Below are 22764 nucleotides of genomic sequence, written 5' to 3' on the forward strand. Positions count from 1 at the left end.
GGCACCTTATGTTCCGTAACCGACCATTTCCAGTGTATTTAGCTGCCTCTGTGGATCAATGGTAGAGTGTCGGCCTTCGGATCCCAAGATAGCGGGTTCAAATCCGGCTGAGGTAGTCGGATTATTGAAGGGCGGAGAAAAGTCCATTCGACACTCCATGTCGTACGATGTCGCCATGTAAAAGATCTCTGGTGACACATTTGGTGTTTACCCGACAAAATTCATTAAATCTCAGCCACAGACGCCCAAGAGAGTTTCGGTTTACTCGGTCCGCCATCTAGTAGGCCTAGAGTAAAACGGAACGTCGAAATTGACGAGCAGACAGCCAGATGGCGTCAAATTGAAATGTCTGCACACGGTAGCTGAGGTCATACGATTATTATTATTATTATTATTATTATTATTATTATTATTATTATTATTATTATTATTATTATTATTGCGCGCGGCTGTGAGCTTGCATCCGGGAGATAGTAGGTTCGAATCCCACTATCGGCAGCCCTGAAAATGGTTTTCCGTGGTTTCCCATTTTCACACCAGGCAAATGCTGGGGCTGTACCTTAATTAAGGCCACGGCCGCTTCCTTCCAACTCCTAGGCCTTTCCTATCCCATCGTCGCCATAAGACCTATCTGTGTCGGTGCGACGTAAAGCCCCTAGCAAAAAAAATTATTATTATTATTATTATTATTATTATTATTATTATTCCAGTGTCTTTGGGTCATGGAACGTAAAGATCTGTCAGAGACTATAGGTCAAATTTTTTCATGAGTACAGAACAAATCCAGGTAGGTAGTTGTGCATTTACCCAATCCACTCCTCTTGGCCGTGCAGTTAGAGGCGCGCAGCTGTGAGCTTGCATTCGGGAAATAGTGAATTCGAACCCCACTGTTGGCAGCCCTGAACAGTTTTCCGTGTTTTCCCCACATTAACACCAGGCAAATGCTTGGGCTGTACCTTAATTAAGGCCACGGTCGCTTCCTTCCCACCCCTAGCACTTCCCTGTCCCGTTTTCACCATAAGACCTATCTGTTTCCACGCCCTACACACAACCGGCATATTCATCATGTCCCTTCCACGCCTAAACTTACAACAACGCTCTATCTTCCACCATCTCCCAACTGTTGGTAACTCACTACCGGATAATGACATATTCACACCCTTTGCATCCTTCAAAAACAAAATGAAAGGTTCCTTTGAAGTCCTCTCCTGGTTTCCATTTTCTTCCACCCATGCAACCACGACCTTTCTTCTTGTTAACTCTGTAACCGACCCTTGCCAGTTATCGTTGCCTTTATTGTTACATTGTTATCGCTGTTTATTTACTGTTGATACTCAATATTGTTTTCTATAACGATTGTTATCTTATTGTACTTGTCTAATTTGCCATTTTATTCGTTTAAAATGGCCCCTATAGGCTGTATATAATAATTCATTAAATACATAAATAAATAAAGGGAAGGTCATGTGCGAAACAGATCCTGAACCTGAAGTTGATCACAGCATACCAGAAACAGAGGAACAAGAAATTCTTGCTACATTTGTGGACTTCAAGAAGGCCTACGATTCGGTAGATAGAGAAACACTGATCCGTATCGTAGAAGAAATGGGTCTAGATAGGAAGACGACAGAACTCATTAAACAGACTCTGACTGACACAACATCCAAGGTCACGTGCAGGGGGATACTATCAGAATCCTTTAGGATTAAAACAGAGGTCAGACAGGGAGATGGACTTTCTCCCCTTCAATTCAACTATGTTCTTGACAAGGCCATTAGCGGGTGGCGCAAGAAATTGCAAGGAATAGGTGGGATATAAGAATAGAGGGACTGTAGTCGACTGCCTAGCCTTTGCGGATGACATTGTGTTTCTGTCAAAGTCAATAGAGGAGGCACGGAACCAGATTGCCCAGCTCAGGAACAAGCAAGGCAGGCTTACGGATCTCCTTCGAGAAGACACAGTACATGACCAACATCGAAACAGCACCCAGAGGGATGACAGTGGAGGGAGGGAGGATTCGGAAAGTAGAGGAATTAAAATATCTTGCAGAGTGGATAGATAATAACCTGTCAGAGAAAGAGGCACTGATATTGAGAATCAACAAAATGAATTTGGCATACAAGCTATGAACACCTAAAACAAGAAGAAGATCTCAATCAATGCAAAACTCAGACATTACCAGACAGTGATACGTCCAGAAGCCTTATATGCAGCTGAATATTTGAACCTGATAAATGTAGGATTGGTCAAGAAGTTAGAACTGGTGGAGCGAAAAATTCTAAGGAAGATACTGGGAGCCCAAAGAACAGAGGATGGATCATACAGAAAGAAAGAAAACCAAACACTGTACCGCAAGATATAAAAGATCTTAGACACCATCCGGAAGAGGAGAGCCATGTTCTTTGGACACATCTACAGAATGGACCCGGGAAGACTGATCAGCCAGATAGTAGGGTCTTTTGAGAACAAGGAAACTGTGGTACGCTGGCATCTGGAAGTGAAGAAGGACCTGACAGCAATGGGAATACAAGGATCGGAAATAAGCAACAGGGAAACGTACAAGTCAAAAATAAAGAACATAAAGAGTTTCCAAGAAAAAGTTAGTTTTCAGACCCAAACACCATGGACGGAAGAGGGAAGACGGTTGCATTGAGAAAGTATGAAGGATTACTGGGCGCAGATCAAAGCTCAGAAGCAGCTGAAATCGAATAACGTGGTCCACAGTTGGCCAAAACGAAAGAAAGAAAGAAGAAATAAAAAAACTTTAAAATAGTCATTGGATGTGACTTCACGTCACCTCTGGTAGTGATTCAAGACTCAAGAAGACTGACGGCTCAACGGCGCGTCACGAACATTCTGCGTCCTCATGTGTTACCTCTCGTGAGACAGTATCTTGGTACCTTCTTTCAACAGGACAAAGCTCGTGCATAGTGGCACGTATATCTATGAACTGCCTGCATGATGTTGAGGTACGCCCTTGGTCTCCATGATCCCCGTCCCGATCTCTCCCCGAAATTGCATGTGTGGGTTCAACTCGGACGTCAGCTCCGTCCCAATGCCAATATCCGGGATACCGATGGCCATTTACAACTCGTGTGGATCAACATGCCTCAGGACAGAATACCTGTATGATATCCTACCTAACCGAATCACTGCATGCATTCTGGCCTAAGAGGGTGCAACATCCCAATGACAAGGGACCAGCAGTTTGTTAGTACTGCCAACTTAGTTGTGTACGTTTCACTTGATTTTGTAATCACTGAACAAAAGTCATATAACTTCTCAACATGTGAAGTTTCATTTAACTTCCTCCTCTCCTTGTAGGTGCTCATTTTTTTCATCAGTGAGTGTATATCTAGGTGAAGAAAGACTACGGTACTGATTGCAACGATAAAAATTACTTCTATTTCATGCTATGTAAAATATAATATGCTTCCGTTCTTTACAATATTGTTGAAAATGGAACTTAACGGCACTGTAATTACTTACTGCACTTTACTTGTGCCGACATAAAAACCTGCCCACAGAAACATGTTCTTCAGTGTATGTAAAACTGTCCGCCTCAGTGGTTTAATGGTCAGTGTGATTAGCTGCCACCCCCGGAGTTCCAAGTTCGATTCCCGGCTCCGCCACGAATTATGAAAAGTGATACGAGGATTGGAACGGGGTACACTCAGCCTCGGGATGTCAAATGAGTAGGGGCCAGTTTCGATTCTCTCCTGAGCCATCCTCGAAGTGGTTTTCCTTGGTTTCTCACTTCTTCTCCAGGCAAATACCGGGTTGGTACCTAAGGCTACCTTGTCTATCACTTACAATCTTCCCATTCCACCGTAAATCCCCTGTTCAGAATGGCAGGTAAAACCTCCCCAGTTGTATCCCCGAGCCAAAGTTTCACTCTCCAGGACACTGCCCTTGAGACGGTAGAGGTGGGATCCCTAGCTGAATCCGAGGGTAAAGCGAACCCTGGACGGTTCACGGATTAAGAAAGAAAGAAAGAAAGAAAGAAAGAAAGTATGTAAAACAGTTACTTAGAAACTTACCAGATGCTTACACTGCGTCATGGGGGAGATTCAATACATCTATTGTACCCTTGCCGTCGACGATACCAGGATTTCAGTATAATGACCATACCGCATGAAGTCTTCTTGATCTCAGGTAGTGGTTGCTGTCCGTCGTAGTCACATCTTCTTCTGATCGGCAGGGTAAGAGGAAGATATTATCTACTTGAAATGAAAGAAATAATTTTCCTGACCGGATATTTATTTAAATAAAAACAATTAAAGTTGGAAAAGGAGAGAAACAAATTATTATGTCATGTCGACAAAGAAAAATAACAATCAGAGTAAACTTTATGAAAATAGACGATACCAATACATTGTTCTGCCCCAGTTAATGGCTTTCGAAGGTTGAATTAACTTGACGATGGGAGGGAGGGTGTATTCTGCCCGAAGGCAGTTCCGAACCTCCGCAGAGCTGTGCCTTAGCCGGAGTTTACGTACGGTAGGGTGGCCAGTTCCTTTCCGCGCCTCCATTCCCCTACCCCCACCAACAGCGCGTGGCAACCCATCCAAATCTTGACCACGCCCAATGTTACTTACTCACGGGATCCGGTGTTTCAACACGGATACGGTCGTTGGCACTTGACGATGAATTATAGGAAAATTAAAGATACGAGTCTGAAAACTAAAGCGGATTTCAAATTAAACCGGGGCTCTGCGTGTGAAAGTTTGGTTTCTCGAACAATCGATTGCCAAATTTCGTCTGTAGAAAGGATGTCTAATTATTAAAATCTCTAACATGGTACCAGACAATCATCGAATGAATCTAATTTGAACCATTGTTAATTCCTAATCAACATTTTTGAAATAAATTGTGTCTCTTATCAGAGCATAAATGCTCCAAAGCTCAATTTCCAATAAATGAGAACCAAGACTAAGCAAGAATAAAAGGAATTGCAACATTCGTAATAAGACCATGTCACCAACAGTGCTTGGGAACTGCATCAAGAAAAAATCAATTAATGCATGTGGATAGCTAACAGATAATTCGGCTTTACTAATGCTGAGTCCAACCACACTCGGAAAACAAACAACATTCTGCAATGATCGAAGTAATTATTTACAACCCTTGACTAACAATGAAAATGAATAGGCATAATCTCGCCAATAATAACTACTATCACTAACAATTAACACTGAACACGGAAACGCACTAACAAAATCTAAATAACCAAACGCTAGTGGTAAGAGTCAATCACCATTTCATGGGATTTCATAGGGTGAGAAACTAAATATGTCAGACGAAATACCAACTCTGAAAGCGTACACCATCTATGTTACAAGAGCTCTAACGACCTCTGTATACCACTAAACCATTTTCCAACATCTAAACCTACACAATAGCAACAATACACACAAGTATTACTTAACAAACCCATAAGATGAGTAAACCCAAAAGAAAAAAAATATATATATATATGAAAAGTAATCACTACCATGTCAAGTGGCAAGCGCAGTCCTATCGGGTATAACATCCAACTAAGCTATGGCCGAAATCCAAACATAATATAATTCCACCATTGACATTACAAATGGTTATTAAAATCCCCTTTGGTCACCCGACCTGCAATTCTGGTGGTTGAGAATTAAACATACCTAGAGATAGAGCTAGTTGTTTTACGTCGCACTGACACAGATAGGTCTTATTGCGACGATGGGGCAGGAAAGGGCTAGGATTTGGAAGGAAGCGGCCGTGGCCTTAATTACGGTACAGCCCCAGCATTTGCCTGGTGTGAAAATGGGAAACCACGGAAAACCATCTTCAGGGCTGCCGACAGTGGGGTTCGAACCTACTGTCTCCCGAATACTGGATACTGGCCGCACTTAAGCGACTGCAGCTATCGAGCTCGGTTAAACATACCTATAATGTCGGTGGTTACTAACTGAAATCTTAAAATCCGATACGAAATAATTGTTGGTGAAAAATTGGGATGATAAAAACGACTTCGCTATGGAAACAAAATGTATACTAAACTCTTACGAAAACAATGCTACACTTTTCTATAAGTCTTCAGTCAACATACGGCATTCCTAAACGAAATAATGAGCTTACATGACATTATTAAAATAGGTAAACATCACATGAGATGCATAACAAGATCGTCCCATCTACTCCTTAAGTTCAGATCATTGAGACCACAAAATATCTATTCTCAATAAGCTTCACATGGAAATCAAAAGGCAAGTTTCTCTGAACAACTGATATTATACGTGGAATCATAACCTAACGGACACAAATTCACAAAAAGCTTCAGATTTTCAAAACCATTAGATGTGCCCTCTAGGCTAAACCACGGATACCAAAAATCGAGTGCACCTAAACCCAAATTACACAACACTTAACATCGACAAAAGAGCCCACTTAGCTACACCCTGTCCCAAGAAGATCGTGTACACATACAAAATCACAGGGGCACTACCCAGACAGAATTCCACTCACTGCAACAACATACCACATCGTCTGAAATCAAATGGTACCCCAAAACGCAACGAAATGTCCCCTATTTGAATACTAATGACGTAAAACTGCGCTTATATCTCGGATCATCTTACCTTCAGCATTCTTCTGTAACACCACATTTCGAAAGTTTCTGAGCTGGTTATCATCCATGTTTCACTTCTAGGCAATGCCACGCTCCATACGAGTCTTCTAAAACACCTTTTATATCAATATTCGAAGTGAGCAAATTTATTTTCTTAAGAATGGCCTTTCTTGCTTGTGCAAGTCTGCATTTAATGTCCTCCTTCATTCTGCCATCGTTACTTATTTTATTACCCAAGTAACAATATTCATCTACTTCCTTTTAAGACATCGTTTCGTAATCTAATATTTCTTGCATCACCTGACTGCAGTCGATTACTTTTGTTTTGGAGTTATTTATTTTCATCTTGTAGGCTACTTCTTTCCCAAGACTCTGTCCATACCATTCAGCAATTTCTCCAGATCTCCTGCAGTCTCAGATAAAACAACATCATCGACAGATCTCAGGGTTTTGATTTCCTCTCCTTGGATTGTGATTCCTTTTCCAAATTCCTCTTTGATTTCCTTTATTGCCTGTTCTATATAAATATTGAAAAAAGAGATGGGAAACAAGCTGCAGCCTTGCCTCACTCCTTTTTGGATTGCTGCATCTGTTTTAAAGCCCTCGATTCTTAGAGCTGTAGACTGATTTTTATATAGCTTGTAGATAATTCTTCGTTCTCGGTCTCTGATCACGACCACCCTCAGAATCTCAAATAGCTTGCTCCAATCAACATTATAGAATGCTTTTCTAGATCTGCGAACGCCATGAACGTGAGCTTGGCCATCAAATTTGCTTCACAACATTTATTCTGAAGCCAAATTTTTCTTCTCCCAACTCATTTGCCACTTGTCCTTCCATTTTACTGTAAATAATACGTGTTAACATTTTGCATCCGTGAGAACTAATGGTGCGGTTGTTTTCACACTAGCCAGCACCGGCTTTCTTGGGAATAGGTATAACAACAGTCTGCCGAACTTTTTCTGTATCATACACCTTACACACTAAATGGAATAACCTCGCTGGTTTATCTTATGGCAGTCAGTAATTCAGAGGGAATGTCATCAATTCCAGGTGCGTCCGACTCTTTGGCTGAATGGTCAGCGTACTGGCCTCGATTCAGAGGGTCCCGGATTCGATTCCCGACCGGGTCGCTCCTGATTTATTCTTCTGGCTTGGGGACTGGGTGCTTGTGCCCATCCCAACACACTCCTCTTCATATTCACACAACACAGTACACTACCAACCACCACAGACACAGGCAATAGTGATTACATCCCTCCATATAGGGTTGACGTCAAGAAGGGCATCCGGCCGTGAAACAGAGCCAAATTCACATGTGCGATGCCGTTCGCACCGCGACTCCACAGATGTGGGGAAAGCGGTAGGAAAAGGTGAAGTCATCAATTACAGGTGCCTTGTTCCTATTTAGGTCTGTTAAAGCTATGTCGAATTCTGACCTCAAAATTGGGTCTCCCATTTCATAAGCATCAACGGCCTCTTCTTGTTCCAGAACCATACCACCTACGTGCTTACCGTGATACAACTGTACTGTATAATATGTTCCTGCCATCTTTCTGCTTTGTCTTCTTTCCCTAGAAGTGGTTTTCATCCGAACTCGTAAGATTCATACACCTACCTTTTTTTCCTCCAAAGTCTTCCTTGATTTTCCTGTATACAACATCTACTTTTGCTAGGACCATATAACCTTCAACATCCTTGCACTCCTCTTACAACCATTCTACCTTAGCTGTCCTGCACTTTCTATCCACTCTATCCATTCTTTAATCGCCTGTATTCTTTTCTGCATGGCGAGGTTCCATTTAGTGTGCAAGATGCATGTGACAGGAGAAGTGCCATTCGATTTTCGGCAGAACGTTCTTGTACTTATTTCCAAGAAAGCCGGTGCTGACAAGTGTGAAAACTGCCGCACCATTAGTTTAGTATATCTAACGCCTGCAAAATTCTAACACGTATTATTTATAGAAGAATGGAAAGATAAGTTGAAACTGAGTTGGGAGAAGATCAATTTGGCTTCAGAAGAAATTTAGAATACTGACTTTACGTCTGATCTTAGAGGATTGAATTAAGAAGGGCAAGCCTACATACATGGCGTTCGTAGATCTAGGAAAGGCATTTGATAATGTTGATTGGGCCAAGCTATTTGAGATTCTGAAGGTGATCGGGATCTGATACCGAGAAAGAAAAATGATCTACAATCTACAATCAGTCTGCAGTGATGAGAATCGAGGGCTATGAAAAGAAGCAGCAATCCCGAAAAAGGTGAGGCAAGGCTGCAGTTTGTCCCCCCTCCTTTTCAATGTTTACATAGAACAGACAGTAAAGGAAATCAAAGAAGAATTTGGAAAGGGAATCACAATTCAAGGAGAGGAAATCAAAACCCTGAAATCTGCCGATGATATTATTATGTGTGAGAGTGCGGAAGATCTGAAGAAGTTGCTGAATGGTATGAACCGAGTCTTGGGTGAGAAGTACAAGATGAAAATAAATAATACCGAAACAAAAGTAATGGAGTGCAATCGTACGAAGTCAAGTGATGAAGGAAATGTTAAATTAGGAAATGAAGTCTTAAAGGAAGTAGATGAATATTGTTACTTGGGTATTAAAATAACTAACGATGACAGAAGTAAGGAGGACGTAAAATCCAGGCTATCACAAGCAAGGAACGTATTTCCTAAGAAAAGACATTTGCTCACTTCAAACATTGATATAGGAATTAGAAAAATATTTTTGAAGACTTTCGTTCGGAGCGTGGCATTGTATGAAAGTGAAACATGGACGATAACTTCGCTCAGAAAGAAAGATAATAGAAGCTTTTGAAATGCAGTGTTACAGAAGAATGCTGACGATGAGACTGATAGATCAAATCTCGAATGGAGAGAGACTGAATCGAATTGGTGAGAGGAGGTCGTTGTGGCTAAATTTGACGAGAATAAGAGATAGAATGATAGGACACATCTTAAGAGACCCAGGACTTGTGCAGTTGGTTTGTGAGGGAAGTGTAGGGGGTAAGAACGGTAGGGGTAGGCCAAGGTATGAATATGACAAGCAGATCAGAGCAGATGTAGGATGCAGCAATTATGTATAAATGAAAAGATTAGCACAGGATAGGGTAGCATTGAAGCTGCATCAAACCAGTCTATGGACTGATGGCTCAAACAAGAACATTCTTTTCTGCACTCCTAATTTCTTTCGCCATTCGTCAATCATTTCTGGTAATTTCCAAGTTATTCATTAATTCTTAGTTGATATTTCCTTCATTTCTAACCTTTCTTCAGCAGCCCAAATGATCTCATTCTTTACAGCCCTTCTCTCTTCATCTCTTATGTTTCTTTTATCCTATTGATGTAGTTCTTCTGTAACATGTTCCTTCTAATAATCACTCACACTCTTCTTTCACCTTGTCTACATCCAATCTACTTATACTCCTTCCATTTTTTTCAATTTTTGTCAACTTCAGATCGCATTTCATGGCCAAGTAGTGGCCAGAGTCTACGTCTACTCCTGGAAAAGTCTTGTAATCCAACACCTGGTTTCTGAATTTCTGCCTAATCAAAAGGAAGTCTATTTGAAACCTTCTAGTGTCTCCAGGTCTCGGTCACATATACAGCCGTCGGTTGTGATGTTTGAACCAAGTATTAGCAAGGACTAAATTATGATCGGTGCTGAATTCAACCAACTTCCTCCTTCATTCATTTGCCCGAGTCTGAATTCTCCTACTCTATTACCTTCTCTTCCTTGTCCTACCACTGTATTGCAGTCTTCCATCACAATTAGATTCTCGTCATCTTTTACATATTGTATTATATCTTCTATCTCTTCATATATTCTTTCAATTTCTTCATCATCGGATGAACTAGTAGGCACATACACCTGCATTGTTGTGGTGGGCAACGGCTTGGTGTCTATTTTGACAACAGTAATCATTTCGCCATGCTAGTCGTAGTAGCTTGCCCTATTGGTATTACTGATTATTAACAAAGTCCTGCATTTCCCCTGTTTGATTTTATGTTGACAATTCTGTAGTCGCCTGATCAAAAATCCTATACCAGGAGATTTACACTCCCATGTAGTTTACCTTCTGCGTACCTGCTGGTTGAACCGGCCCTAAGCGGATTGTTCTGAGCGGTCAGTAGAGAGATGGCTTAGAATGACATTAGTCGACGAATAGACTTTAAAAATGGTGATGAAAATGAAGGTGGAATTGAAGAGGACAAATTGGGGAATATGTTCGTTTATGGGAAGAGAAATGGGATTGGAATAATTTACCAAGAGGAGATGTTTGATAAATTTCCAACTTCTTTGATATCATTTAAGTATTATGTAAACAACCGATACGGAATCTACTATCTGAGCGACAACCCTAAATGCATATCAGTGGTGATTGATTGATTGATTGATCGATCGATTGATTGATTGATTGATTGATTGATTGATTGATTGATTGATTGATTGATTGATTGATTGATTGATTGATTGATTGATTGATTGATTGATTGATTGATTGATTGATTGATTTATGAACGTTGCGTTAATTTCAAAACTGTTACAATATCATAATTTAAAGAAGGTTCAAGCCTACCGCAAAAGCAAGCAAGCAAGCAAGTAGAAAGATTGAGTCAAATGAAATCGGACAAGCCCGGAATATCCGAAACTGTCCAATGTGACAGCCTACTAAGATAGCCTACATACAAGGTAAGGAAGTCGATGCCGCCGAGCGCCGCAAACCGCAACCGCGTCTACTGCTTCCGTCTAGCCCATGGAGGTATATATTCTCAAAGACAGTCAGGGAGATATAATCGAATTGGTGAAATTTGGAAATAGTGTAGTGTTCTATTTCTTACATCGCACCAACACAGATAGGTCTTAAGGCGACGATGGGATAGGAAAGGCCTAGGAGTGGGAAGGAAGCGTCCGTGGCCTTAATTAAGGTACAGCCCCAGCATTTGCCTAGTGTAGAGATGGGAAAACACAGAAAACCAACTTCAGGGCTGCCGAAAGTGGGGTTCGAACAAACTATCTCATAGCTCATAGCTGCACGCCCCTAACCGCGCGGCCAACGCGCCCGGTATAATGCGATTTGAGAACATTATGACCACGGCTCCGAGACAGCCCCACCCAGTTTTGGTTATTGTTTAAGTTTAATATTTGCCTATAATTTAATGAAGTAAGAACTTAATGACACTCCAGTTTGTAAGTGTACCGGGCGAGTTGGCCGTGCGGTTAGGAGCGCGCGGCTGTGAGCTCGCATCCGGGAGATAGTGGGTTCGAACCACACTGTCGGCAGCCCTGAAGATGGTTTTCCGTGGTTTCCCATTTTCACACCAGGCAAATGCTGGGGCTGTACCTTAATTAAGGCCACGGCTGATTCCTTCCCATTCCTAGGTCTTTCCTGTCCCATCGTCGCCATAAGACCTATCTGTGTCGGTGCGACGTAAAGCAACTAGCAAAAAAAGAAAAAGTTTGTACAGTGGTTTGGCTCATCAACAGGCTTCATAGCTTGAGATAAGTCAATAAATAAATTACCTTAAATAAATATAAATAAAACCCCATTGAATTTCAAGTTTTTAATTTCCAGGTAAACTGGAGCGGATGGTGATGGCATTCTCCTTCCGTAAGAACGTGGCTACTTTGCTGGAAGATCTACCCGCTGACGGAGACATCAACTGCATCTACGGGATACGTGCGCTAGGGACTATAGCGCTCTACGTAGCTCACAAAATAATCACTCTGGCGTTAGTGCCTTATTCTAATAGGATAGAGCTGACACAGGTAAGGACATATCTCTCTCTCTCTCTCTCTCTCTCTCTCTCAGATTTGACTTTGTAAGATAAGACGCTTTATTTCAGTAGCTTAACGAGGATCGGCCGATTGGGTGTAGTACGCACATGCCAAGGCTTTCATTATTACGACACTGATACAAGCGAATTATGTTGATATTCAGATTGCAGTACATTACAAAATCTTACATTAAAATACAGAACAACAACAATACGATCAAGATCAACAGTTTTACAGCGAATGGCATGTTCAGTTTATAATCTAAAATCCAACTTTCGAGGCTTCTTAGAAAATGTAGTCAATAGATCTGTTGGTCCTATGATTATGACTTTGATTCTTTATTTAGTTTATTGTTTATTATCAATTTTGCTTATTTTATTTTTGTAAAATTCCCCTCCCCCAGTGACCCCACCTCCCGCCTTTGGCTATGCCCTTGATTTATTTATCCTGATCCAGTCATTGATCAGCGTAGTAGCCCTCGGCTCGGAAGGCCCCGAGTTTTAGCCGCGTTAGGTTGATTCTTCGAGTATGGGAGCTGGGTACAACACACTCTTCTTCTTCTTCTTCCTACGCTTTTCCCTCATCTGTGAGGTCGCGGGTGAGAACTGTGACGCACATGTCGATTTGGCCATATTTTAAGGTCGGATGCTCTTCCTGACGTCAACCCTATACGGAGGGATGTAATTACAACTGCGTGTTTCTTTGGTGGTTGGTAGTGTAGTGTGTTGTCTGAATATGAAGAGGAAAGTGTTGGGACAAACACAAACATCCAATCCCCGGAGAAGAAGAATTAATCAGACGCGATTAAAATCCCCGACCCGGCTGTGAATTGAAACCGGGCCCTCTGAACCGAAGGCCTCAACGCTGACCATTTAGCCAATGAGTCGAACTGGGTACAACACGCTCTAACAGAGTACAAACCACCACAGAAACACGCAATAGAAAATACAATCTTCCTCATACAGTTCGCGTCAAGAATGACGTTCGGACGTCAAACTGGGTAGAAACCAAGTTAGTGCTGACCCAGATAACTAGGAAAGCTAAAATAGTAATTGTTGATTTTATCTTGCAATAGTTAGGGATATATTCACTTTCTCGCATCTAAATAATCCTAACTTAATGCATTGTTAGCTTACTAGTAATGAATGTGAGCAGTTCTGAAGGAATCTAAATTGTAATCTCCACACGGAATGATAGGCATCTGCCCGCGGCAGAAGCACCTACAGTAAATCAAAATTCCACAGTTCTCGCCCTTAAGGCAAGGAACTCAATGTTGAAAACATCCTAGGGATATTAGCTACGAATTTTACGTAAATAAGATATAATAAAATACAGTATGAGAATATATTCTATTTATTCTTAAAAACTGCAATCACCGGGCGAGTTGACCGTGCGCGTAGAGGCGCGCGGCTGTGAGCTTGCATCCGGGAGATAGTAGGTTCGAATCCCACTATCGGCAGCCTTGAAAATGGTTTTCCGTGGTTTCCCATTTTCACACCAGGCAAATGCTGGGGCTGTACCTTAATTAAGGCTACGGCCGCTTCCTTCCAACTCCTAGGCCTTTCCTATCCCATCGTCGCCATAAGACCTATCTGTGTCGGTGCGACGTAAAGCCCCTAGCAAAAAAAAACTGCAATCCTTTTTCTAATCATCGAATGCAAAGTATACAGTACGTGCATGCATGACCTTCACGTTGATAATACATCACTTCGTTTTAGAAGAACATTCCATCTCGAACAGCGGCAGAAAAGTGAATAATGATTAAAAGGCTGATGACACACGGACGGTTTTTGCCGAGTCGGCGCATGTTTCTGAAAGAGACACAGCGGTACTCGCCGACAGGCGGCAGATTTGCCGACTCGGCCTGTCATTTAGCTGGCGGTGCAGCGAGCGTTTTGAAGACTTCGTGCGCGCTCTAGCGCCATATACATTCAGCTGATTCACGGCCGACTTGATGCGTCGCTCTAGCGAAGGATCCAGTAGGCCGTGGCTGAATTTACGCGGCGATTGCATCATTGGTAGGTATTCCTGTATTAGATGTCATGAAGTATCTTTGAAATTCAATCATGTACACGTAAAAGGACATATAGAGTAAGTAGACTTTTGGAATAAGAATACGAACAATAATTTATTTTTATATAATGTTAGCTAGCTTCCTCATCTAACGTCGCGCTCGCTAATGGGTTTTGTTCACTGCCTACTCGATACGCACCCGATGACTGCTTATAAGCAGTCATTTTATGTAGATGCAGATCGAGCAGGCAGTGGTTTCGTCACAGTCGGCAAAAACCGCTCTGTGTATCAATCACAGGTGGCGGCCGCCGCGGTTGCCGACTCGGTAAAAACCGCTCCGTCTGTCATCAGCCCAAGTGTTGACGAATTCCAGTCGATTTCGTGATTAGATTAGTAGTTTGTCTTTTTCTACCACTACGAGCGCTAATGTGAGTCAATGCATTATTTCACTTAAGCACCACTACTAGCGCTAATGTGAGTCAATGCGGAGTTTCACCTAGCCCTTACAAGTACATTACGTGCGGATATTAAAAAAAAAAAGAGAAACGCCTGAGGGTTATTGAACCAAGGGATACATTACAGGAATAATTATGTAAATAAGTTAATTTGGCTAGGATTTAAATTTAAAAATACGAGTAAAGAAACAAGCGATTTTAGGCTGTTTTTCTTGAACTGCATTTAGGCCGGAAGTGATTTTCGAATTTTTTTTGAAAGTTTGGTAGAGCTATCCAGGACTCATAATTTGAAACTTTTCCAGGCCCTTTAGCTCTTCAACTTTTGGCACAATTAAAGTTATTGCTTAATTTTACGTTTTTTTTTGTTTTGTTTTGTTTTTTGGTATGGGGGACCTCTACTTTGTATGCTAAGAAATGTTTTAAACATTATATGACATTCCTGAACGAGGCTCCTGGGTGAATGTTAGTAGATGCTAATACGAGTTTGAAATGCGAAGAATGACTTCACACGTCACTGACGAGTGAATTTTTGCTCCTACAGCGACGGTTGATTGACACAGTCATAGATCTGCAAAATGCGTAGCTGTGCAGGTTTTGATATACAGTCATTGCGGCGGCAACGATTATCGTTGCGTCGCGTCTGAAATGATGTCGCACTATGCATTCATATTCGCACGAAGACTATACGGAGAATCAACTCAAGACCTTAGCGGTCCTTTTGATGTTAGTCAGACTTCTGGTCGGTGAAAAGGCTTCCGCAGCGCCAAATAGTTCCCTAGGTTTGTTACTTTTTCCTGAAGTCAGGAGCTTTTTTCAGTTTGGTTAGATATTCTGGTGAACTGACTTGACAAATTTAAATTTTTTGCCCTGTATAAATACGGAAAATATATCACAGGTTGTATGTTACTCGGGTCCGTTACCAACTCTTATATTTCATACGTAGATGGCTATGAATAGTTATTGTTCTCAGTGGTGTGTGTAGCAAAATACAAATTGTTTAATATGATATTGATATCTTATTGCACTGTATACTTAGTAAGCTTTGTTCTAGTTCATTCCATTGCTGATAAGTTCGCATAATATGTGCGACGTTGAAGATGGATCCAAAAAACTGTTGGCAATAATGGCTACCAGCTGCGAGCAAGACAAGTGTGATGCTGTGACGTTTGAGTCCCCAGTGAAATACTTAGCTAACAAAAGTGGAGAAAAATTAAATAGGAGATCTAAACCAAATTGTTTTAAACGTTTACAGTAGCCTACGAGATTAGAATCCGCTGAGGACTGTGGAAGAAGTGAAAAAGACCGCGCAGCTGACCGGCGTTTCTGTATATAGTGTTTACGCCGCTCGCTTGGAATTTAAACTCCACGGAAAATCCAAGTCTCCAGCGAAAGGTCGATGTGTCAGCTCAGTATGCACTCGCCGTAAATAAAACAGGAAGGGCTTTAAAACGGTATGGGAATAGGATCCTTGGCGTATTCGATAATAATAATAATAATAATAATAATAATAATAATAATAATAATAATAATAATTTTACTTTCATTTATATTCGTAACCGCCCTCTACTTGCAGAAATGTTGTCATGAGGGGATCATGAGTTTGTTTTTACCTTCCGAATGACGAGGCTACAATATTTACAACATTCCTGGAAACATTGTATTTTGCAATCCCACTCACGGGTGGATTTTTCAGCTTTTTGAACTGAGAGAAACTACCACTGACAGTCGTTGCACGAGAGCAGAATCGTATACTTATGTTGTAAGTCTCCATGTGCCTCACACAAATTGCATTATGGAATAAAAATGAACCTTGCTTCTCTTGCCTCGGTATTCGTCAGTAATCTGTAGGTTTTACATGGTCAATAAAGGAATAAATAGGTATGGTACGTGATCAAAGTACAGCTATGTGAAAGGAAGTGATTTCGTTTGATGCTTCACTATTTCAGAATGAAGTACTTGTCAGATAGACGCACGGCGTTAATGATAAACTGGTTGTGACGGAGATGGAGAACGGAGACGGGAAGAGGGAACAGGGAACGTGCTCACATGCGGAAGGATACTTTTCCTAACCTCTTGAGTTGAATTTCAGTAGTATTACTATTTGCAAATTGCATATACAAGCCAGAGTCTTCGAAGAAGAACTCGATCGCAACCGGCATTAAAAAGAAACAATACTCCTAACAATACTCCTGTTGGTTTACGAAAGATATTAATAATTTTCTTTTTGCTACTTGCTTTACGTCGCACCGACACAGATAGGTCTTATGGCGACGATGGGACAGGGAAGGGCTAGGAGTGGGAAGGAAGCAGCCGCGGCCTTAATTAAGGTACAGCCCCAGAATTTGCCTGGTGTGAAAATGGGAAACCTCGGAAAACCATTTTCAGGGCTGCCGACAGTGGGGTTCAAACCTACTATCTCCCGAATACTGGATACTGGCCGCACTTAAGCGATTGCAGCTATCGAGCTCGGTATATTAATAAATATTAGGTGGAAAGAATACCACCAAAAGAAAATGCGTAGAAATCACTTTCCATTTCTTGAAATACATAGAGATGAGTTGCAGTGTTAAGGAAGATATGCGCATCACGTATAAACGTTATATCGGTCAGGTAGAACATGAAATAAGCGTACCAGAACAGGAACATACATACTGACAGAACAACAAGTCACAACCAACCTGATATTTTGCTGACAAACAAGGCATAAAAGATCATATGCCTGATCGACATTGCAATCCCAGTTCCTAAGAACATCCAGAAGAAATTTATATCGGCATGTCTACTTCAAAACCTACGATACAAATGCCTGCAACATGCATAATTAGATTTATAAGTTAGGCCATTTCATACATTCAGCGCATTATCATCACCATGTCGTACGAATGTACAGTTTATAGCAGATGCTAGTGTCAAAAAGTAAAGCATAAATTACGAGTAAGCAGCAACAGGAAATAGACCACAAATCGCATGACATATGCGCCTACCAACCTTACGTGTTCGCTCTGTATAGGAAAGGAGTGTTCCCTGATTTGATTAGCGGCGTAACCGCAAGGTAAACACAGCCAGTGCCTGCACCCCATATTCCCTCAGTCGTGTTTGCCCTGTTATAGTGTGCGGAGTGTAGCCTCGTGGTGAACGTGACAACATAATGGCACAACGACGCCATTTGTACCCCGTTTTTTAAGGGTAGAATACTCGGCCGCCTGGAAGCAGGCTAGACACAGGCCGAAGTCGCCGTATCCTTGAATGTGCCACAAAGAGTCATTTCCAGGCTTTGGAGACGATTTCGAGACACAGGAGATGTTAGTCGTAGGCCAGTACATGGTCGACCAACGGTAACCACCCCACAGCAGGACCGATATCTGGCCTTAACCCCCCGACGAAATCGGAGTGCATCTGCAAGACAATTGTCGCCGGAGCTTGCAGCCGCCTCAGGGGTTGCCGTTTCCCGGCAAACTGTGTACCGGAGGCTCAGAACAGCAGGGCCGTTTGCTCGACGTCCAGCGGCGTGCGTCCCGCTCACTTCAGCACAGAGACGGGCCCGTTTACTGTGGAACCGTCAACATCGAAACTGGACCATGAATGAATGGATGCATGTGCTCTTCACAGATGAATCCCGCTTCAGTTTGTAGAACTATTCCCGTCGCACATTAATCTGGAGAGAACCGGGTAGCCGATACAACCACAGGAACATCCTGGAACGGGACCAGTATGGTTGTGGTGGTGGTGGTGGTGTTGGCGTCATGGTGTGGGGCGGCATCATGTTCAATGGCCGTATGGACCTGCACATCTTCACGGGTGATCCGAGGAACACTGTTAACGCTCGGAGATAAAGGGATGAGGTACTGAGATCACATGTTCGACTCTTCAGTGGTGCGGTTGGTCCAGACTTCCTCTTAATGGACGATAATGCCCGACCGCACCACGCTGCTCTGGTACACGAATTTCTGGCAGGGGAAGACATTCATCGCATGGACTGGCCAGCGAGATCTGAGGATCTGAATCCTATAGAACATGCCTGGGATGCATTGGGGAGGCGAATTGCATCCCGTCAGCCTCCGCCAAGGAGCCTCGAATATTTTCGCATTGCCCTTTCAAAGGAATGGGATCGACTGCCACAAGAGCTCTTGGACCATCTAATAGAGAGCATGCCACGTCGCTGCGAAGCATGTGTGGACGTTAGGGGTCACCTATACACCCTATTAACAGCATATTTTGTTGTGGAATGCATTGCCAAGTTTTGTTAGTTGTTGTCAAAGGAGTGCCTTAGCTATCAGAACCTTTCTGACACTGTTTTTTGGACAAGTTGTGTGACATAGGGTGTGTGATTCAGCTTCCGATTGTTCAGCAATCCGTCTGACATTTCTATCAGGCGGTATGACCTCGTTTAGTCATTATGCTTAAGTTTTGGACACTAATGTACTTCGAGTTCTGATCATCGAATGCATAATCTCTGATCAATACATCATAAACATACTATTTAAATCCAATAATAATAATAATAATAATAATAATAATAAAAATAATGGCGTATGGGCTCCGGAGGAGCATGGTGCTGGTCTTTTTCTCGTAGACGTCCTATTAGGCGACCTGCATGTCTGTGAAGATGCGGGCCCTACCTAGGATGATTTCTAATGCTGAATGCGCCACACACACCCAGCCCCCGAGCCATTGGAATTAACCAATTAAGGTTAAAATCCCCGACCCGGCCGGGAATCGAACTCGGGACCCTTTGAACCGAAGGTCAGTACGCTGACCATTCAGCCAACGAGTCGGATTTAAATCCCACAATTCAACTAAATAGCAATCTAACCTAATGCCTCCTAGATATAATTATTGCAGGTGATAGAAGGAAAGAACATGGGGAGCAATTTTAAAATTCTTCATCGACACTTTCAAGATAATAACACGAAGGTAAATTTAATAGCCTATCTGGTATGAATTTTACCAGATTAGTAGCCCCAATTTGGAATCACTTTTACCATAACAATAACAGCTTAATTAGTTCAATGCTTAAAATAATGCTTTGTGTAATGCTGCTGGCATACTTTGTCGTTTGGAATCCGATGATGAGAGAAAACTTAATGAAATTCCCTCTACCCCCAACCAATTCAATGAGAGTTTAATTCAAATATCAAGTTTTGAGGAAACACATATAAATTCTTAATCAAGTACATTTGTCCGCCTCTGTGGTGTAGTGGTTAGCGAGATTAGCTGCCACCCCCGGAGGCCCGGGTTCGATTCCCGGTTCTGCCACGAAATTTGAAAAGTGGTACGAGGGCTGGAACGGGGTCCACTCAGCCTCGGGAGGTCAACTGAGTAGAAGTGGGTTCGATTCCCACCTCAGCCATCCTGGAAGTGGTTTTCCGTGGTTTCCCACTTCTCCTCCAGGCGAATGCCGGGATGGTACCTAACTTAAGGCCACGGCCGCTTCCTTCCCTCTTCCTTGTCTATCCCTTCCAATCTTCCCATCCCTCCACAAGGCCTCTGTTCAGCATAGCAGGTGAGGCCGCCTGGGCGAGGTACTGGTCATACTCCCCAGTTGTATATCCCGACCAAGAGTCTGAAGCTCCAGCACACTGCCTTGGAGGCGGTAGAGGTGGGATCCCTCGCTAAGTCCGAGGGAAAAACCGAACCTGGAGGGTAAACAGATGATGATGATGAATCAAGTACATTTCATTAACCTGTCATAAAATCCTGCTGCTTTGGATGATACAAGTAGGCTTATACTGTACTTCCTGTGCCATGTCACTGATTAATAAAATCCCCCCAGTTTTATGAACAATAACGCGAAAATCTAAGCCCTTACGACTGTAATCTCCTATTCTATGTTACAGGCTTCTAACGACCCTCTGAGCTCAATTCTTCGGGCATCAATTGTCTATACTGATACATTCCTAATGTTGAGTGGAGTGCTAACAGCATACCACCTCACAAGAGAAGTTGCACGTAATGGGAGCATCAACTGGGTGAACAGAATCGTTACGAGATACATCAGGTAATACAAATCTTTTTATTCCTGGCACGGTATACCTCAATCACAAAATTCAAGCCCCACTTGCTTTGCACTAAAACTCAATTTTGATCAATCCCAATAGAAAAAAAAGTAGGAGTACAGGAAAATTTATACTACACATACTGAATCATTCTGAGAAAAAAGAAGTATTAGAGTTGACATTCGGACATGTCAGGGTTTCAACACAAAAATGGAAATATTTGTGTAATATTGAACACATACATTATTCTCAAAACGTACAGTGTTCATTGGATTGATAGTTCCTCATACCTCACGTACGACAACAGCTAATACAATGTGAAAATGTAGTCTCATAATAACAATAAGGGCGATAAGAAAGGAGAGACTTTCGATTCTGTATTTGATCAGAAGTACTCGTGGAGGATGACCGTTGTAAATATCAACAGGTCTGCGTTAAAGTATTGCCTAAAGTAGGACTTTCATGTTAAAATTGTTATAAGAGCTTACAAAATCATTCTATTCTTTAATGAGTGCAGATGTAAGTGAAGGAACTGGATTATCTACCACTCGTGAGATAATTCTGGAAAATAGAATAGCAGTATAGATCTGGGACAAGATAGTGTCCATCAGACAACTAGAGATGGTACAGGGAAGGTCGCCCATATTCGTGGTTAACGACTTCAGGCCTAGAAGTCGAGTGAAAATAATGATAGAAATATTAGAGTGGGAATAAAAGGAAGTCTAAAGCGAAGAGTTTGTCGTTTGTACGACGAACACTAGAAAAAGCTAATACAAATAAACCAATATGGAGTAAGTTGAACAGAAAAACCTGCTACGTTAGTAGAGCTGATCCTTCACGCAATATGCAGTAGATAAAAATCTTAGAAGATAAACCATGTCAAACATTCCTTTGTACAGTTAGATGCTTTACTTGCAGTAATTTTAGAGCCATTTTTCAGTAAAAAAAGAAGAACAGTAATATTGTTAAAAAGTCGTTTAAGCACAAAACAGTGATAATTTTGTGGTAGTGACGGAGGAAGGTACACTATACATTTATATTCTTTACGCTGTTGTCTTTCTATGCAGGCTAACGCCCGCACTGATTGCTCTCGTGGTGTTCTACGCCTATGTCTTTGAACACATAGGCCTTGGACCACAGTGGGGTCGAGTGGTGCAGCAGAACGCAGATATCTGCAAACGAAACTTATGGAAGAACATTCTGTACATCCAGAACTTCTACACTTTCCAAGAAATGGTAAGTTATAGCTATAAATTATCATTACCGTATGTCCGGCTCCATGGCTCAGTGGTTAGCGTGCTGGTCTTTGGTCACAGGAGACCCGAGTTCGCTTCCTGGCAGGGTCGAAAATTTTAACCATCATTGGTTAATTTCGCTGGCACGGGGGCTGGGTGTATGTGTCGTCTTAATCATCATTTCATCCTCACCATGACGCGCAGGTCGTTTACGGACGTGAAATCAAAAGACCTGCACCTGGCGAGCCGAACATGTCCTCTGACACTCTTTCTTTCTTAATCTGCTTACCCTCCAGGGTCGGTTTTTCCCTCGGACTTAGCGAGGCATCCCACCTCTAACGCCCCAGGGGCAGTGTCCTGGAGCTTCAGACTTCGTGTTGGGGGATACAACTGGGGAGGATGACCAGTACCTAGCCCAGGCGGCCTCACCTGTTATGCTGAACAGGGGCCTTGTGGGGGGATGGGAAGTTTGAAAGGGATAGACAAGGGAAAGAGAAGGAAGCGGCCGTGGCCTTAAGTTAGGTACCATCCCGGCATTTTGCCTGGAGGAGAAGTGGGAAACCACAGAAAATCACTTCCAGGATGGCTGAGGTGGGAATCGAACCCACCTCTACTCAGTTGACCTCCCGAGGCTGAGTGGACCCTGTTCCAGCCCTCGTACCACTTTTCAAATTTCGTGGCAG

The 22764-nt window shown here is 42.3% G+C and overlaps 1 protein-coding gene across 1 annotated transcript in view; it reads left to right on the forward strand.

Moving 5' to 3' along the window:
• The window catches only part of LOC136866115 (nose resistant to fluoxetine protein 6), a 196728-nt gene that overhangs the window by 151401 nt on the left and 22563 nt on the right, over positions 1-22764 (forward strand). The window contains exons 6-8 of the mRNA XM_067142797.2: positions 12180-12373; positions 20688-20848; positions 21914-22082. Of these exons, the coding sequence (XP_066998898.2) occupies positions 12180-12373; positions 20688-20848; positions 21914-22082 (524 nt within the window). The remainder of the gene's footprint in view (positions 1-12179; positions 12374-20687; positions 20849-21913; positions 22083-22764) is intronic.

Source organism: Anabrus simplex, chromosome 3 (genome assembly GCF_040414725.1).
Source record: "Anabrus simplex isolate iqAnaSimp1 chromosome 3, ASM4041472v1, whole genome shotgun sequence".
Classification (NCBI taxonomy): Eukaryota; Metazoa; Arthropoda; class Insecta; order Orthoptera; family Tettigoniidae; genus Anabrus; species Anabrus simplex.